Source organism: Ipomoea triloba, chromosome 11 (assembly GCF_003576645.1).
Source record: "Ipomoea triloba cultivar NCNSP0323 chromosome 11, ASM357664v1".
In the NCBI taxonomy this organism is placed as follows: domain Eukaryota; kingdom Viridiplantae; phylum Streptophyta; class Magnoliopsida; order Solanales; family Convolvulaceae; genus Ipomoea; species Ipomoea triloba.
In genome coordinates this window covers 8,426,010-8,442,557 of record NC_044926.1, presented here as the reverse complement: position 1 = coordinate 8,442,557, position 16,548 = coordinate 8,426,010, and the positions used below count along the sequence as shown (strand labels likewise).

The 16,548-nt window shown below is 35.9% G+C and overlaps 2 protein-coding genes and 2 long non-coding RNA genes across 4 annotated transcripts in view; 2 read left to right on the top strand and 2 right to left on the bottom strand.

The window, feature by feature from the left end:
- On the top strand, positions 1 to 11,300 carry LOC115996518. Its single transcript, XM_031235774.1, has 12 exons — positions 1 to 638; positions 1,312 to 1,515; positions 1,653 to 1,834; positions 2,541 to 2,667; positions 2,756 to 2,923; positions 4,167 to 4,856; positions 5,267 to 5,355; positions 5,745 to 5,796; positions 9,929 to 10,012; positions 10,122 to 10,156; positions 10,660 to 10,728; positions 10,802 to 11,300. Exons 1-12 carry the CDS (start codon positions 513 to 515, stop codon positions 11,019 to 11,021), a joined length of 2,046 nt encoding a protein of 681 aa, XP_031091634.1. The 5' UTR covers positions 1 to 512; the 3' UTR covers positions 11,022 to 11,300.
- Positions 11,301 to 11,545: 245 nt separating this feature from the next.
- On the bottom strand, positions 11,546 to 12,043 carry LOC115996519. Its single transcript, XR_004093640.1, has 3 exons — positions 11,979 to 12,043; positions 11,645 to 11,769; positions 11,546 to 11,602 (listed from the first exon to the last, which is right to left on the bottom strand). It is a non-coding gene; the product is annotated as an uncharacterized LOC115996519 (long non-coding RNA).
- Positions 12,044 to 15,493: 3,450 nt separating this feature from the next.
- Positions 15,494 to 16,548, bottom strand: part of LOC115997618 — a 2,678-nt gene continuing 1,623 nt past the window's right edge. The window contains exon 3 of the long non-coding RNA XR_004093761.1: positions 15,494 to 15,863. This is a non-coding gene — a long non-coding RNA (uncharacterized LOC115997618). The remainder of the gene's footprint in view (positions 15,864 to 16,548) is intronic.
- LOC115997617 (cinnamoyl-CoA reductase 2-like) overlaps positions 15,642 to 16,548 on the top strand; it is a 5,079-nt gene continuing 4,172 nt past the window's right edge. Inside the window, exon 1 of the mRNA XM_031237207.1 lies at positions 15,642 to 15,858. Coding sequence (XP_031093067.1) covers positions 15,660 to 15,858 — 199 coding nt within the window. The 5' untranslated portion in view covers positions 15,642 to 15,659. The remainder of the gene's footprint in view (positions 15,859 to 16,548) is intronic.

The following is a 16,548-nucleotide window of genomic DNA, read 5'->3' as shown; positions in this document are numbered from 1 at the left end:
ATTCCGGCTTAATCATAGTACGGAGTATTCTCAGAAACCTGGTACCTAGTACATTCTTTACCAAATTAGACATTTCGGCAACATTTTTCCTTCGAAAGTCTTCAAAATCTTCGGGGACAACAATGTCAAATCGTTCCACGACACCCCAAAAACTACATTGGTCAACAGTCCACATCTCAGTACATAGTAACACATCAGAGCTGAAACCGCTTTTGGCCTAAGCTTGCATGGCATTCAATTGATCAGAGTCCCAAAAAGGGCAGAAAAATTCCAAAGAACCGACTTCACGGATTCCAAATCCGGGATTGTGCACTAATTCATAAATCTGCTAGAATCCGATATACCCCCCTACCCTTCTCTCTGCTTTTTTATATTTATTATTTATTGTATATTTCTTGAATTTGCTGGATTTGGTGTTTCGGATGATTTTTAGGGTTTATCAGAGTGATATGAAAGTTGGGGCTTTGAGTTCTTGGACTCTGAATTTTTGATTGAGGGCTGATTCTTGAGAAATGGTGGTGGCTTCTTCTTCTGCTACCCCTCCTTCAGAGAAAGACCTTGAGGAGGAGGTCATAGATTATGGGGTTAGGCTTTTCACACCCCCTTCTTCTAATGATGAGCTTCTCAGCATCCTCGATGTAAGGGTTCAATTTTCTAGTATCTACATGCCAAGATTCGATTTTTATGTTTGTTTTGTGCTTAAATTCAGTTACTCAGTTTTGCTTCAGTTACTAGCGGTGATGTTTTGAGTAGGTGAAATTTGGGGTTCTTTTTCTTAATTTGTGCAGTTAGTACCCACATCCCTAATTTATTGTTTCTTTATTGCTTGTGTCTTATATAGAAAGGACCAATAATTTTCTTTGTGTTTTCTTGCTTGTTATCTGTTGTTTTGGCATAGATGTGTTTGGAACACAAAAAGCTTGAATTTGATTGCGTTGCCTGTGCATTGATGGGGGAACTTCCAATGGCTTTCTGTTTGGTTTGGTGTTTTCCTTAAATTGCATTTAAACAGAGTCTTGAATGTTTTTTTAGGGTAATAATTAATCTTAGGAGGTTTGTTTTTAGCTCAAAGTTCAGGTCTTTTTTTTTTTTTTTTTTGGTCTTGTTTACTTGATGCCTTGATGGTACTGTATTTAATTGAAATTGCAGCTTTGTAGGCATTCTTTTTTGCATCAATATAAGTGAGTATGTCTGATGATTTACCTGTTCTTGAACTTGGTTTTATTTGTATTGCTCAATGCATCACTACTTGCACATCATTAATGTATGATTGCTCCAATTTGACTTCTCTTTGGGCCATTTTGTTTCTAGAAAGTTGAATCCCTACTAGTCAGTGTAGGGCAAGCCCCTTCAGAGACCATGAGGAATGCGCTTCATCCAATAATGAAAGCGCTAATTGGTTCAGAGCTTTTGGGACATTCTGATGAAGCTGTAAAAGTTTCAGTTGTATTGTGTCTCAGTGAAATAATGAGAATAACTGCACCACGTCAACCTTACGATGATGCTGTAATGAAGGTATCCCAGTGGGATTTTCTGTATTTCTCCTTCTGTTATCCTTTATGCTTCCTATTTTTATTTATTTAATTTTCAATAGCTTTCTAGCACTTTACAAGCATTTTCAGTTTAGACTTGAATTTTTGTTGCTGTTTCAGGAAATTTTTCAACACATCGTAGGAACATTTGAAAAGTTATCAAATGTCAAGAGTCACTGCTATTCGAAGGCTGCACAAATTCTTGACAATGTTTCAAAGGTCAGGGCATGCGTGATGCTTTTGGACCTTGAATGTGACACAATGGTTGTTGACATAATTAAACTATTCCTCAGGATCATCAGGTACCAACCTTCAATGTGTTCCTTTTTATTGTAATAGTTGAACTGACAACCTTCTAAGACATTTATTGACGTTTCAAAATTGATAAGCTTCAGGCAAAAAAATCATTCCCTATGATTTTATTTAGGTTTTTATAATTTGAATTCAAGCTCAAATACAGCAGTGTAGTGCAACTATTATTTTCTCTTGATTTGAGGGTGAACTTTGAAGCCTTGATGATAAGTGAACTTTTCTTTTGTTGTATAGTCATAGCAGAGTTAATACTCAAAATGGTCCCTTGACTATTTCATAATTCCCAAATTAGTCCTCGACTATCAATTCATCTAAAATGATCCCTCAACTATGTAAAGTTTTGCTTATTTTAGTCCTCCGTCACTTACATTGAGGCCTAAATTGAGTAAACTTTGCATAGTCAAGGGATGATTTTGGGTGAATTAGTAGTTGAGGACCAATTTGAGAATTATGACATAGTCGAGGGACTATTTTGGGTGTTATCTCAGGCGTAGCAACTTAGTTTTGTTTATTTGTGCATATAGTATGTTCACGCTTATATAGGTTCCAGTATATAATGCCAAGTTTTGGGAATTGGTTAACATTTTCATCCTGCTGTTTTTTTTTTTTTGGATGGAAGTATACACATTTTTATTTTTCTGCATTTTTTTTTCTCATTGATGTATCCATTAAATTGATTTTAAATTTTGGCTCAAGCTCCTCTCATGCCAATGATGTATTCACAAACATGGAAGACATCATAATTTGGATCATCAAAGAATGTGATGAAGTTTCAGGAGAGCTGTTAATGCCCCTTGTTGATAGCATCAAGAATGAAAATCAGGCAATGATGCTTTTGTCTAACCCTTTCTTCAACCATTCTTGTTTTCAATTTCTTTAAATCTTATCTTAACCTTGCCTTCTCTCTCCAGACTGTTTCACCTGTTTCGTGGCAGTTGGGACAGAACGTCTTGGAAAAGTGTTCTTCCATAATCAGACCTTATGTAGTGGAAGCAGTAAAATCAAAGAGCTTGGACATTAATGATTATGCCGGGATACTTTCCTCAATATGCCATGAAGTGCCTGAGGGAGAAGACAAGGTATGTTGAGTTTATAGCTATGTATTTCTTACCAATCATACCTTCTTTTTTTTTTTTTTTTTTTTTTTTTTTGGGTTCTGAGTTTGTTTTTATTTTATTTTTATTGTTTGATGAGTCTGATACTCTGACAAGTTGACATTTCTGGGGTAGTTTGACCTTGTTTACGTGTTTAACTGTTTATATTTGTTTGTACATGCATATGGCCCATATATCCCTGTAGTTTATATTTATTTCATTTTTTGAGAGTTTACATTATTTTTATATTATAGCACAGGTATGTTTTAACACTACATCATATACAAGTTTTATTCTCTTTCTACACTAGATAGTCAAAGTACAGATTCACACTACAAAATATGCAGAGTTAATACCCAATTTAGTCCTTGATTATAATGGTTTTTCTCGATTTAGTCCTAAATGTCTTTTTGTGCTTAATTGAGTCATTGACTTTGATGGTTTTACCTAATTGAGTCATTGGCTATCAGAATCAATGACTAAATCGAGAAAAAATCACTATAGTCTAGGACTAAATTGGATATTAACCACTATAGTTGAGGGCTAATTTGGGACTTTGGGTAAAATCACTATAGTCGAAGACTAAATTGGGTATTAATAGATGGGAAATTACCAAACTATAGTTATAGAGGACTCAATTAGGTAAAACTATCGAAGTCGAGGACCTGTTTAGGACTAAATCAAGAAAAACCATTATAGTCGAGGGTTAAATTGGGTATTAACTCAAAATAATGAAAATGTGCACATATGTGCAAGTATTCATGAGAATGGTGGTATATAAGATGTTTATATTTCTACTTGCTAATAGAATTGCCATGGATTCATATGCAACCCTCCAAGAAGCCATGCAAATTTGATGAATAAAGAAAATTGTGGTCTAGCTTTTTCACTTTTATCTCCTGTGGCTTCATTGTTTTTTTGGGATCATGGGGGATGTCCCTAATAGTTGAAACCTAAAAAGGGGAGGAAGAAAAAAGTAAAAAGAAGCAATGCCAAGGATGAAGAAACAGTAAATACCTTAATTGAAACGCTATACTTTCACTGTTTCATGATCTTATTCTGCTATCCACCTTATCTGAGGGCTGAGGCCATGATGTTCCCAGGTCTGTTCCTTCCGTCTAATTTATAATCGGAAAGGAACTGTGTCAATATATTGTTTAATTGGTTATCTGTTGCTTGTTTACTAATGTTAATATAATGAGTAATATATATTTCCTGAATTGATCAGATGGAAAATGAGAATGGACCTCTTGCTGCATGCCCTGTGGAAGTAGTGTCCAGCGCTCAAGTTCCTCCAGTATTGCAACAGGATGACGCGCCAACTTCGATAGATATTAGTAACAAAAACCAGGAATCTGAAAACTCATCAAAGACATTACAACGCTGTCATCAGATTGAGCATCTAAAAGATACCGGTCCTGAACATCATAGTTTAGAAGATAGGCAAGCAGGATCGAATACGAGTGGACTTCCAAGAAAAAGGGGTAGGAAGCCCCTGAGAAAACATGATGAAGCTTCAAAGGAGTCACCTTTGCTACCAGAAGATGAAAAGCAGACTGCAACTGCTATGCTTTCACCAGAAAGTGCGGGCACTGTTCATCCGGTTTCTACTTCATCAAAAGGCAATAAGGATGGGAGCACTCGAAAAAGAGGACGTCCAAAGAAGAATCAGTTGGATCTGTCTTCGAAAAAAGGATCTGAGGTGACCACTACCAAGGCAAAACGTAGGAGGGGCTCTGGGAAGAATGAGCCATCTGCCCAGTATAACTCTGAGAAATCTCCTGATTCAATGGTTGTCATTAAAAAGGAAGATGAAATTCTTAGTGCAGATAAGTCGTCATCACCTCAAAATGAAAATCTCTCAAAGAAAACTGCCAAAGCTAACTGCTTGAGCAAGGAAAATGCTGGCAACAGAGAGGTATCCTGCTACTATCTGTTCTCCTAGATCTCGGTTTAGTGTAATCTTTGTGGCTCCATCTGTTTGGTTAGCTGAGTATATATACATCTACGTCTATCATGCCATCAAGATACTTTATAGATACTTGTGCAAAATGCTACATCCAAAGCTTTGTCTCATGATTTAGTCACTAGAAATTAAAGACTTAGCCTCTTTGACCCACAAAAGTACCTCTAGAAATTGCATTTCTCTGATAATCTAAATGAGCATAATCTGATCACCGTATGTGTTTAAGGAACTTCACAATAGTTCAGCTTTGAGATTTTGTACTTTATTGTATTTGCTAATGTTACATCATTTTCTACTATCACTATTTGACACAGTAGGCTCACAAGCCTAAACAAATATGTGGATTTTAAAATTTCATTCAGGATACTGAGAAGATTGCTGTAATCAAGGCCAGCCATGGTGAAGAGTTGGTTGGTGCAAAAATTAGAGTTTGGTGGCCAATGGACCAAAAGTAAGTGCTTTATAGAATGATAAACGTCATTGCCAACTGACCATTGTAAATCTGTTCCGTTAATTAAAAAACATAGGCAGAAGTTCTCCTCAATTGCTGTTACCTTGTGTTTGTCAACTTCATATACAATTATAAGAACTTGACTTTAGGCCCAAGGGAACCAGTAATGGCAGCCCTTTGATGTATGTCATGGAAAGTACTCCAATCGTATGGTGAATATGTGCTGGTTGTGTTATGATTCATAAACTTCAGCTTTTGGTTTGTTCTGTTTAATGTATTGAAAAAGTACTAAACATTGCCTAATCCTAAGTTGAGGTATTTAAAGTATTTGAACATAGAAGTCAGAACACAAACTTTGCTACATGTTATGCTGATTTCTTTTCTGGCAGGTTTTATGAGGGCGAGATTTCTTCTTTCGACCCTGTGAAGAAAAAGCACAAGGTAAAATTCAATTCTTATGTTGCCTGATATGCTCATATTTGTGTACATTTATCTCCTTAACTTCGAATGAATGATCTTCTTTCGGGATGTATTCTATGCATGTTTTTGTGTGTGTGTGTTCTAAAGGTTTGATACTCTTGTTTACGCCAAAGAAAAAGAAAAGGAAAAGTACAGGATATTCCCCTTGTATAAATGTCCTAACGCCAAATAGCTTGAGAAGAAATTCCATAATATTCCAGCACTTGGCTTAAAAAAATCTCGGCAGTACTACTGTGAAGCCCAAAACATTCTGCACTACCTTCCTCCTACATATAATACACTATCCAAGCCACGGACAATTGCAAAAAACTCAATTTTGGCGGTCTGCTACCTACATTAGTCAGCTGATCCAAGAAATGAATACTTGGGATATCATATTAATAAACATTTGTACACATTAGAGAATGGTTGAAAAATTCAGTATAAATTTTGATTTTCCCAATATACAATTATAATTTCCTAAGTACTTTCATAGTCTCTGTTCCCGTGGATCCTGCTGTATATTAATTTAAGCCCTAAAGCATAGGAAAAGAAATGATGAAAAGCATGTTGACCTTTTTTTCAGCAATCAACACATCCCTTGGGAGAGAGCATACATTGGTTTGGCATTGTTATGAATTGTAAATATGGATAGATTGTGATTACATGACCTTAGGGATAGTTAGCATGATCCTAGGGATAGGATAGCATAATTGTAGGGATAATATTTCCTTTTCTATATTCTTCTACATGTATAAATAGCTGTATGTATCACTCATCATATATGAAATATAGTACTCTTCATGGTATCATTACCAGGTTGAGAGAATAAAAAAAAAAAAATCCTATTTTTTGGTTATTTTTTTTCTTTTTCCGGCATATTCTGGTAGGGTTCCGACCGTCGTGCTCCGACATAGTCATCGCCTACCTAGGGAGGTGTGACGTTGTCCGGCGACCTTGCCTGAAAAGTTTGGTGGCGAGAAATACAACACGTGCCACATGCGTCGAGGAACACTTCGCTGTCTCCCCACGGCGTGTGAGCCTTTTGTGGTGGCTAGATTGTTTTTTTTTTTTTTTTTTTTTGATGCTCTAAAATGGCTGATGGCAAGTCTGTTATAATTTTTGATGTGGTCCCAAACACGTCAAAAATTATAGATTTTAAGTTGGATGGATCTAATTATTTGGAATGGAGTAAAATCATTAAACTTTATCTACGTTGTATAGATAAAGATGATCACCTAAGTGCTGCTGAAACTAAAGATGAGAACTCTAAGCAAATTTGGTTGAGGGAAGATGCCAAATTATTTTTACAAATACGAAATTCCATTAATAATGATGTGATTGGTTTAGTCAATCATTGTGAGATAGTTAAAGACTTAATGGAATATTTGGAGTTTTTGTATTCTGGAAAGGGAAATGTTACTCGTATGTATGATATCTGTAAAGCATGCTTTACTAGGCTGAGAAACAAGATAAGTCTCTCCGACTCTCCTCACCTACTTCATGGAATTTAAAAAAAACATGAGGAACTGAATCAATTAGTGCCTTTTAGTAATGATATAAAGGTGCAACAAAAGCAACGAGAACAAATGGCAGTCATGAGCTTTTTAGCAGGTCTTCCATCAGAATTTGAGATTGCAAAATCCCAGGTTTTGTCCAGCCCTGAAATATCTTCATTGCAAGATACTTTTGCCTGAGTATTGTGCACAGAGACTTCTCACTCAGTTCCTTTGAATGGTGCGCTTATTAGTAAAAACTCTTTTATAGACATTGGTAGACAACCTGTTAGAGGTAATGGTAGAAATGCTCAAGGGCAAAACTCTGGTGGAATTTTCTATCAATATTGTCACATGCCGGGTCACATAAAACATGACTGTAAGAAAGTGCAGCAGAACAAGTATAAAGGGGTTCACCATGCTAATGTTGCTTCTACCAATGATGTGTCTACCCAATCTTTTAGTCTTAGCAGATGAGTTTGCTAAATTCACCCAGTACCAAGAGGCACTAAAGTCTTCAACTACTCCTATCACAGTTGTTGCCGATTTAGGTAACCAAACACTTGCCTTGTTTCTTCCACTTTCAAATGGGTAATTGACTCGGGAGCCATAGACCATATGACAAGTAACTGTAGCCTATTCTCAACTTTTACCGCCAATACTTCTAGTCTTCCCGTCACTCTTGGTGATGGGTCTATTTCACATGTACTTGGAATTTGGTAGACTTACCCGCGTGGAAGAAATCAATTGGTTGCAAATGGGTGTTTGCCTTCAAAGTGAACTCTGATGGATTTATTGCTCGGTTGAAGGCTCGCCTTGTAGCAAAGGGATATGCTCAAACTTATGGGGTAGATTATTCTGATATTTTTTCCCCTGTTGCTAAGTTAACATTTGTTCGACTACTTATTTCTGTGGCAGCTATCTATGATTGGCCCTTGCATCAGCTCGACATCAAGAATGTTTTTTTTGCATGGAGATCTTCCGGAGGAAGTATACATGGAACAACCTCATGGATTTGTTGCTTAGGGGGGAGTGTGGGAAGGTATGTCGACTTCGCAAATCTTTGTATGGTTTAAAACAAAGTCCTCGAGCATGGTTTGGAATGGTGAAAGGAAAATCTGACCATTCTCTGTTTTATAAGCGGTCTAAAACATGTATTCTCTAGCTAGTGGTCTATGCGGATGACATTGCCATCACAAGAAGTGACATTGATGGTATTACATCCCTCAAGACATTTCTTCACACTCAATTCATGACGAAAGATTTAGGGATGCTAGAATATTTCTTGGGTATTGAAGTCACAAGAAGTAAGAAAGGGATATTACTATCCCAACGAAAGTATGTGCTTGATTTGTTGACTGAAAGTGGTCTATGCGGATGACATTGTCATCACAAGAAGTGACATTGATGGTATTACATCCCTCAAGACATTTCTTCACACTCAATTCATGACGAAAGATTTAGGGATGCTAAAATATTTCTTGGGTATTGAAGTCACAAGAAGTAAGAAAGGGATATTACTATCCCAGTGAAAGTATGTGCTTGATTTGTTGACTGAAACAGGAAAATTGGGAGTTAAGCCATGTAATGCTCCCATTATGCCCAATACACAACTCATAAAGGAAGGAGAACTATTTGGAGACCCCGAAAGGTATAGAAGGCTAGTTGGGAAGCTAAACTATCTAACAGTGACTCGTCCGGATATTGCATATCCGATTAGTGTGGTGAGCTAGTACATGTCATCCCCAAAAAATGATCATTGGGCTGCTGTGGAACAAATCCTTTGCTATCTAAAAGGAGCTCCTGGAAGAGGTATCCTATATAGAAATCGTGGACATACCAGAGTTGAGTGTTTTACAGATGTTGATTGGGCAGGATCTAAGGAAGATCGAAGATCTACGACTGGGTATTGTGTATTCTTTGGTGGAAATCTAGTTTCATGGAAGAGTAAGAAGCAAAACGTTGTATCATGGTCAAGTGTAGAGTCAAAATACAGGGGTATGGCACAATCTGCATGAGGGGTAATACAGATATATAATCTGTTGAATGAAGCAAGTTTCAAAGTGCTTAATTCGGCAAAAATATTGTGTGATAATCAAGCCGCTCTTCATATTACATCCAATCCTGTCTTTCATGAATGAACCAAGCATATAGAAGTTGATTGCCACTTTGTTTGTGAGAAAATACAACAAGGCTTGATATCTACAAGATTTGTGAAGAAGGGAGAACAACTTGAAGATCTTTTTACAAAAGCTTTAAATGGTAGTTGGGTTAATTATCTATGTAACAAGTTGGGCATGATTAACTTCTATGCTCCAACTTTAGGGGGAGTGTTATGAATTGTAAATATGGATAGATTGTGATTAGGGATAGTTAGCATGATCCTAGGGATAGGATAGCATAATTGTAGAGATAATATTTCGTTTTCTATATTCTTCTACATGTATAAATTGCTGTATGTATCACTCATCATATATGAAATATGGTATTGGCATCATCTAATTTTGTTGTAACAACTCATATCATTTTATTGCCTTTAAGTAGATACATAGATTCCCCTCCCCCTCCCCCCTCCCCTGGACTTTCACCTAATCAACTGCTTCATGTTACTTCTGTAGGTTGTTTATGCTGATGGTGATATAGAAAAGTTGAATCTTGCTAAGGAACGATGGGAAATGATTAAAGAGATTCCTTCCAACGAAGTGGGTTATACTATTCTCGTTGTCTATTTGTCCTGCCTTATAAATTTGGTTTTTGTTTTTATTAGTTTGTATACGTCTGTAATGCAATTTCATTGGATGCAATTGACAGGATCATGAAGCAGATACTCCGGTTTCATCAGCTATGTAAGTTCTGTATTCAAATCTTGATGTGATCTTAATAATGCGCATGTGTGTGTACTTCTTGACATCGTCTTTTCAGTTCCTCCTACATATTTATGCGCCTGCTCATGCAAGATTATTTAGAAATACCTTTGTACTCATCTTTGCGAAAAGACAAGGATAGAAGCATGTGACATCTTGATAAAACCAATTGACCCAACCATGAACCTTAAAATTTCTTGACTTAATTGCATTGTAGAGATTGTTGATAACTGAATTCTGATGCATGTTTGGCTCTTATCCCTAAATTAACCAGGAACAGTTTTACTCCCTATTTCCTATTACTCATTCTAAGATTGGGTTAAGGACTTAAGGTCATTCAATTGGGCTAAATCACACTAAAAGACTGAATCCAATCCAGTCAATTATCTAGTCTAACCCATGACCTTATTTTTTCAATGTGGGACTCTTAAGTCTTAACACCTATTACTCATCGATTTTAGTATTTGAATGGTAAACTTGAGCAGGGATGGGAGGAAGAAAAGAAAAGGCGACTCTTCAAGAAAACAAAAACCCGCCATTTCATCGACAAAAAGGTTGGTTTCAACTCGCAACCTTTTGAAGTTTGGTTTCAGTACTCTAAAGAGTAAACGAGCCATTCTCTTTCAGGTCTAGACGCAAAGTGCAAGGAGGCAGTGGCAGCGCGAGTGCAAAATCTCCTAAGCCAGACGACTTCTGGGTTGCAGATAAAGTGAACGACAACACAGCTACGCAAGGCGAGCAGGCAGGTAACAATGAAAACACTCCTCCACCCAAGGAAGAGACTGAAGCTCCTGTAGAGCCATTGGAAACCGTCAACCCGGGCGAAAGCCCTACGCCCGTGGCTTGAGAGTTGGGAATGAATACCAGAATACACTGATTTGCAGGAACTAAGATCAGCGAAAGCCTACCCAACTCATTGATGAGAGAGGGTGATTAGAGTAGAAAAAAGAAGTGGCAAACATACAGGAGTGTGTAAACTTGTTTCGATGTTGTTCTTATTAGCAATGTAGTCGGATTAGTCAGAATTCAGCGTGATTATTGACGGTTTTTCGCTTTACTAAGTTTAAGAAAAGTTCATGTAAATTGGGCCCCTTGTTTTAATTTCCTACCAAAAAAGGAAGATGAAGGAAAGAAGTCTGAATTCTACTACTCCTGGACTTTCCCTTGGCTGCTAGCTTTGGCCTCACCAACATGAAGTTTGATGAACATCGATTTACCTGCGAAAGAGCTCGTGGTACTCCAAATTAAGAGCTTGACTGCATTTTGGTATCAGAAAGCTGGGTTGACTTCTTTGATGCTGCTATGGCGTCGTCGACTGAAGCTCCCCAAAGCGACCGATGCCTATTGTTTTCTAGCTCGAAAAGTCATATGAGCGACCGATGCCTATTGTTTTCTAGCTCGAAAAGTCATATGGCTTAAAACGAGCACCTGTTTTCTAGCTCGAAAAGTCATATGGCTTAAAACGAGCACCTAAACAGTGGTATGAAAAATTTACAAGACCTTGTTGGGTTTAGATTATTCTATTAACTGCTTCCCAAAGCGACCGATGCCTATTGTTTTCTAGCTCGAAAAGTAATATGGCTTAAAACAAGCACCTAAACAGTGGTATGAAAAATTTATAAGACCTTGTTGGGTTTAGATTATTCGCTTAACTGCTCCCCTGAGCGACCGATGCCTATTGTTTTCTAGCTCGAAAAGTCATATGAGCGACCGATGCCTATTGTTTTCTAGCTCGAAAAGTCATATGGCTTAAAACGAGCACCTGTTTTCTAGCTCGAAAAGTCATATGGCTTAAAACGAGCACCTAAACAGTGGTATGAAAAATTTACAAGACCTTGTTGGGTTTAGATTATTCTATTAGCTGCTCCCCAAAGCGACCGATGCCTATTGTTTTCTAGCTCGAAAAGTCATATGGCTTAAAACGAGCACGTAAACAGTGGTATGAAAAATTTACAAGACCTTGTTGGATTTAGATTATTCTATTAACTGATCAAATGATTGTCTCTATTACAAAGCTTTTGAGTCTGCGTACGTAATAACGTCTTTATGTTGATATATTGATATTTAGTGCAAATCTCAATGCTATAAGTGAAAAAAAGGACTATTATTTGCTAATCTTGACATGAAAGATTTGGGTGAAGAAGATTGCTATCCTTGGTGTAAAAATTACTAAAAGATCAAATAGATACATAGTGTTACAAGGTCTCTATGTAGAAAAATTTTTGAAAAAAATTCAATTTTTATGATGTGACACCAACTAACACACCTTCTGATTCTAGTGTAAAATTGAAAAGGAATCAAAAGACGTGTATCTCAACAAGAATATGTCAAAATTATTAGAAGTTTAATATTCTTGATGAATTATATACTTAGACCTAATATAACTTTTGCAATGGACAAGATTAGTCATTAGACTCACAACCTAAGTGGAGACCATTGGTATTGTAGCAATTGCTTAAGTGCATTCCACTAGTCTCCACTTAGGTTGTGAGTGTGACTTAGTACACTTAAGGTATTGTAGTCTTAAGGGTACTTCGGATTGAGGTTTTCGTTTATGTTAGGTTTCCCTCTGTACTGGAATGCTATTGTGATGCAAACTAGGTCAATGAAAGTGATAAGTAAACTCTACTAGTGGATATGTTTTCATTATAGGCGGACCTACTATATTACGGAAATCAACTAAACCTTCGTGCATAGCTTGGTCAACTATGAAGGCATAATTCATAACTCTGGACCTAGTCGGATTAGACAAGAGGCTAAGTTATTGAGAAATCTATTAGTTGCCGTATCTCTACGGAGGTATCCAACACCTTCTATACCTATGCATTGTGATTTATAAACTGCCATTTGCGTTGCGAAAAATAATGCTTATGATAGGAAAATAAGACACATACAAGTCAAACATTAGTCTGTAATGTAGTTAATTTTGAATGGGTGATGATGTAGTATTTTTGGGTGAGATGGCTGTGTGAGAGGGTATCCTCACACCGGTTCTCAAGAATTGGTGATAGGAGTTGAGCATATTGCTTCACAAGCACAAGGTAATTACCCTTATAAAGGAAATCTAGCCCAAGTAATGAAGGCTTGGAGAGTGCAATAGTAAAAGCAACTAGGGAAGAAATGAGATAACAAATGAGAGAGAGGCGGAGGGGAATATGAACTTCAACTAGGATTAGGAACTGTAATCGAACCGAGAATAAGAGAAGGATTCAATTAATTAAATGAAAGATGTCATATTAGCCACGAGAAAGTCTTTCTCAATGTCCTTCAACACTCTATGAGTACTTAAGGATATTCTTATGCCTCATTATTGGCTAAGGGGCATTTCATCAAACACTTGTATTTGAGACCAGTGTCTGATGAAAACTAAAAAGGGAAAAAGTAATCTTTGGCTAGTCTAAGGAGAAACCTAAGAAAAGTGTAAAAAAAAAAAAACAGTCCTATAATTCTAATTTAATTTCTCCCTTTTATAGCCAAACATACGTTACGAGGCCCGTTACGAGCGTAACGTGCATACCTCGTAATGGCAGAATGAGATTTTGATGCTTTTTGTTACGCATCCTATTATGAGTATAACGCCTTTCGTATTAACGTAAGCGGGTTTATGATGTTCTCCGTTATGAAGCCTATTACGTGCGTAATGCCCTTTATAGTAGTACAATTGGCTTTCTAATGCTCTTTGCTATGAAGCTTCGTTATGAGCGTAATAGCGCTTGTAATAGTAAGAATGAACTTTTTGGTCTTGAGCATTATGAGCCTTGTTATGGACGTAACTTAGCTCATAATAGCACACTTTTGCTTCCTTCACATTTTTGCTCTATTTTATCCAATTTACCCTTGATTTAGCCCTATTTTTCTATAAAACACAAAAATGACTCAAAGTTAGTTCTTAATCACAATTTATCACATTTATTTTAACCGCTAACCTAAACAACTAATTTTACCAAACATCTTTTTATAAATCGCTGATACAATTTGCTAGTAAAATTCGTTAAGACAATATGCTATTCGCTAATCGCTAACATAATCCGCTAACCACTAATCGCTGATTGCCAAACAAGGCCATTATCCAATCTGTTTGAGCAGTATAAATTAAAGTCAAGTTATACATACTTTTACAGGTGCACATATCTGCCATTATTGTGTTAACCTTATGAAGCATTTTCGGATATAAACCAAGTACATTGTTGCCCCGAAATTGCTTTTAAGGCAGTGCTATCGAATATGACACAATTTCGTTTTTTTTATTCCTCCAACCTCTCATAGTCTCTGGACGAACAACCAACAGGAAAAGTAGATGTGTTACAACATTTTTCCCAACATAATAGACGTCAGTCATATATAATTTTGCTTTTCTAGTAACTAAGATATAGAATTCTAGCGTGGTTTGGATATCACAAGATAAATATTAAGTAAAATTTTATTACTAACTCTTGCTAATTGTTTTAAAAAAAAAAACTCTTGCTAATTAAGATTATTGAAAAATAAAGAAAATGCTATTTTTGCCTTCAAATATTTTTCCCATGATGCGAGTATGCGACTTATAATAATTGGATGTCCATAAATTAAGTGACATCACCCTTAGTAAAAAAAAAAGTTAGTTGTCTAGTTACAAAATGCCAAAGATTATAGGTGAAAATTTTGGAGGGGTGTGTAGCATTATTAAAAAAAATAATAGTAAATTTTAGCACAATCTTTAGTATGGTCTACAATCACTTTTTATTGGAATTTAAGGCATAAAAGTAATAGCACCTATGACTTAGGAAATACATCTATTATTACCTTATAATTTAATAGTAATGCTATTTACCTCTAAACTAAAATATTTTCTCCCTCTTGACATGACACTATTTGATTGAATACTTTAATTATTCATTTAAAGTTGGTGGCTTAATTAGTTGATTTATGACCTTCAATAATTTATAATTATAAGTCACTTTAGTGTGCTTGTTTCAAAAAAACTAATTTTTTTTAAAGTGATAACAATATATGGAGCACTTGTTATTATTACATTCCCATTGCGCTCTGGCTATCGACTTTAACTTCTTGATCACTCTTTTAATTTAGTTTAGATCATACATTTAATATAATTACCACATATGTAAAGTAAATATCTTCAAATGCAATATATTATTATAGTAAATTAAATATCTTCTTCACAATCACTCTTCATATATAATGGCTTTAAATTCTTAATCACTCATTTATTTTAGATCATACATTTAATATAATTACCAGATATGTAAATTAAAGATAAACATCTTCTAATGCAATATATGTATAGTAAATTAAATATCTTCTTCACAATCACTCTTCATATATAAAAATCATTATTTGATCTTATATTATTAAGAGTAAAATATTGATACCATATATGTTAAATTTTTAAGTAATTCTAAAAAGGGAATTAGTTTATAGAGTTTGCAAACGTAGTTGGTGTCTTGGTGGGGGAAGGGGACTTTACTATATATATATATATATATATATGCATCCCCATATATCTCCATATCACATATCTCCTTTCTCTTTCAACAACATCATCATATCCACCCGAAAAGCAACCATGCCGTCACTTTCCGGCCAAGTAGTCTGCGTCACCGGCGCCGGAGGCTTCATCGCTTCCTGGCTCGTTAAACTCCTCCTCCAGAAAGGCTACACCGTCCGAGGAACCGTCAGAAATCCAGGTTACCTATGATATATATGTTTCATAGTATTTGATACAATTCAAATAGCATATATGTTACAAAGATGCCCATCACCTTTTTATATATAAGTAATGCTATTCATTTCTAAAAATTTTCTCTCATATAATTCATAAATTCTCCTCCCAAACAATGTTTAATTGGTTACTTTATTTTTTTTTAATTATTAAAAGTTACTGAGATAACAAATTCATGACATCCAATAATAATAAGTACAATAATTTAGGAAGTAAAAATTGAAAGGGCCCCGAGACATAATAGGTCGGAATGTTGAACATTTTTTTGGGTAAATTCACCGGGTCTTTCTCCGTCCACTTGGGTCTGTTCCGGGAAGTAGGAGCTGGCCCAGTGGGAATCAAACTCGGATTCGATCGAAATTCTTCCCCAAAAAGACCTCACTTGTCACTGAGTTACCTCATTGGGTTCAAAATGTTGAATATGAGTGTATTGACTCGCAAATATCTAGATGCGAAATCCTCAATATATAAGAGAGGATCGATCTCAGCTTTGGAACAAAAAACAAGCACTCAAATCTCATGCACAATCGGGAGAAAAACCTTTAGATTTAGGATTTAAACCTCTATATATATATGTGTGTGTGTGTGTGTATATATATATATATATATATATATATATATATATATATATATATATATATATATATATATATAT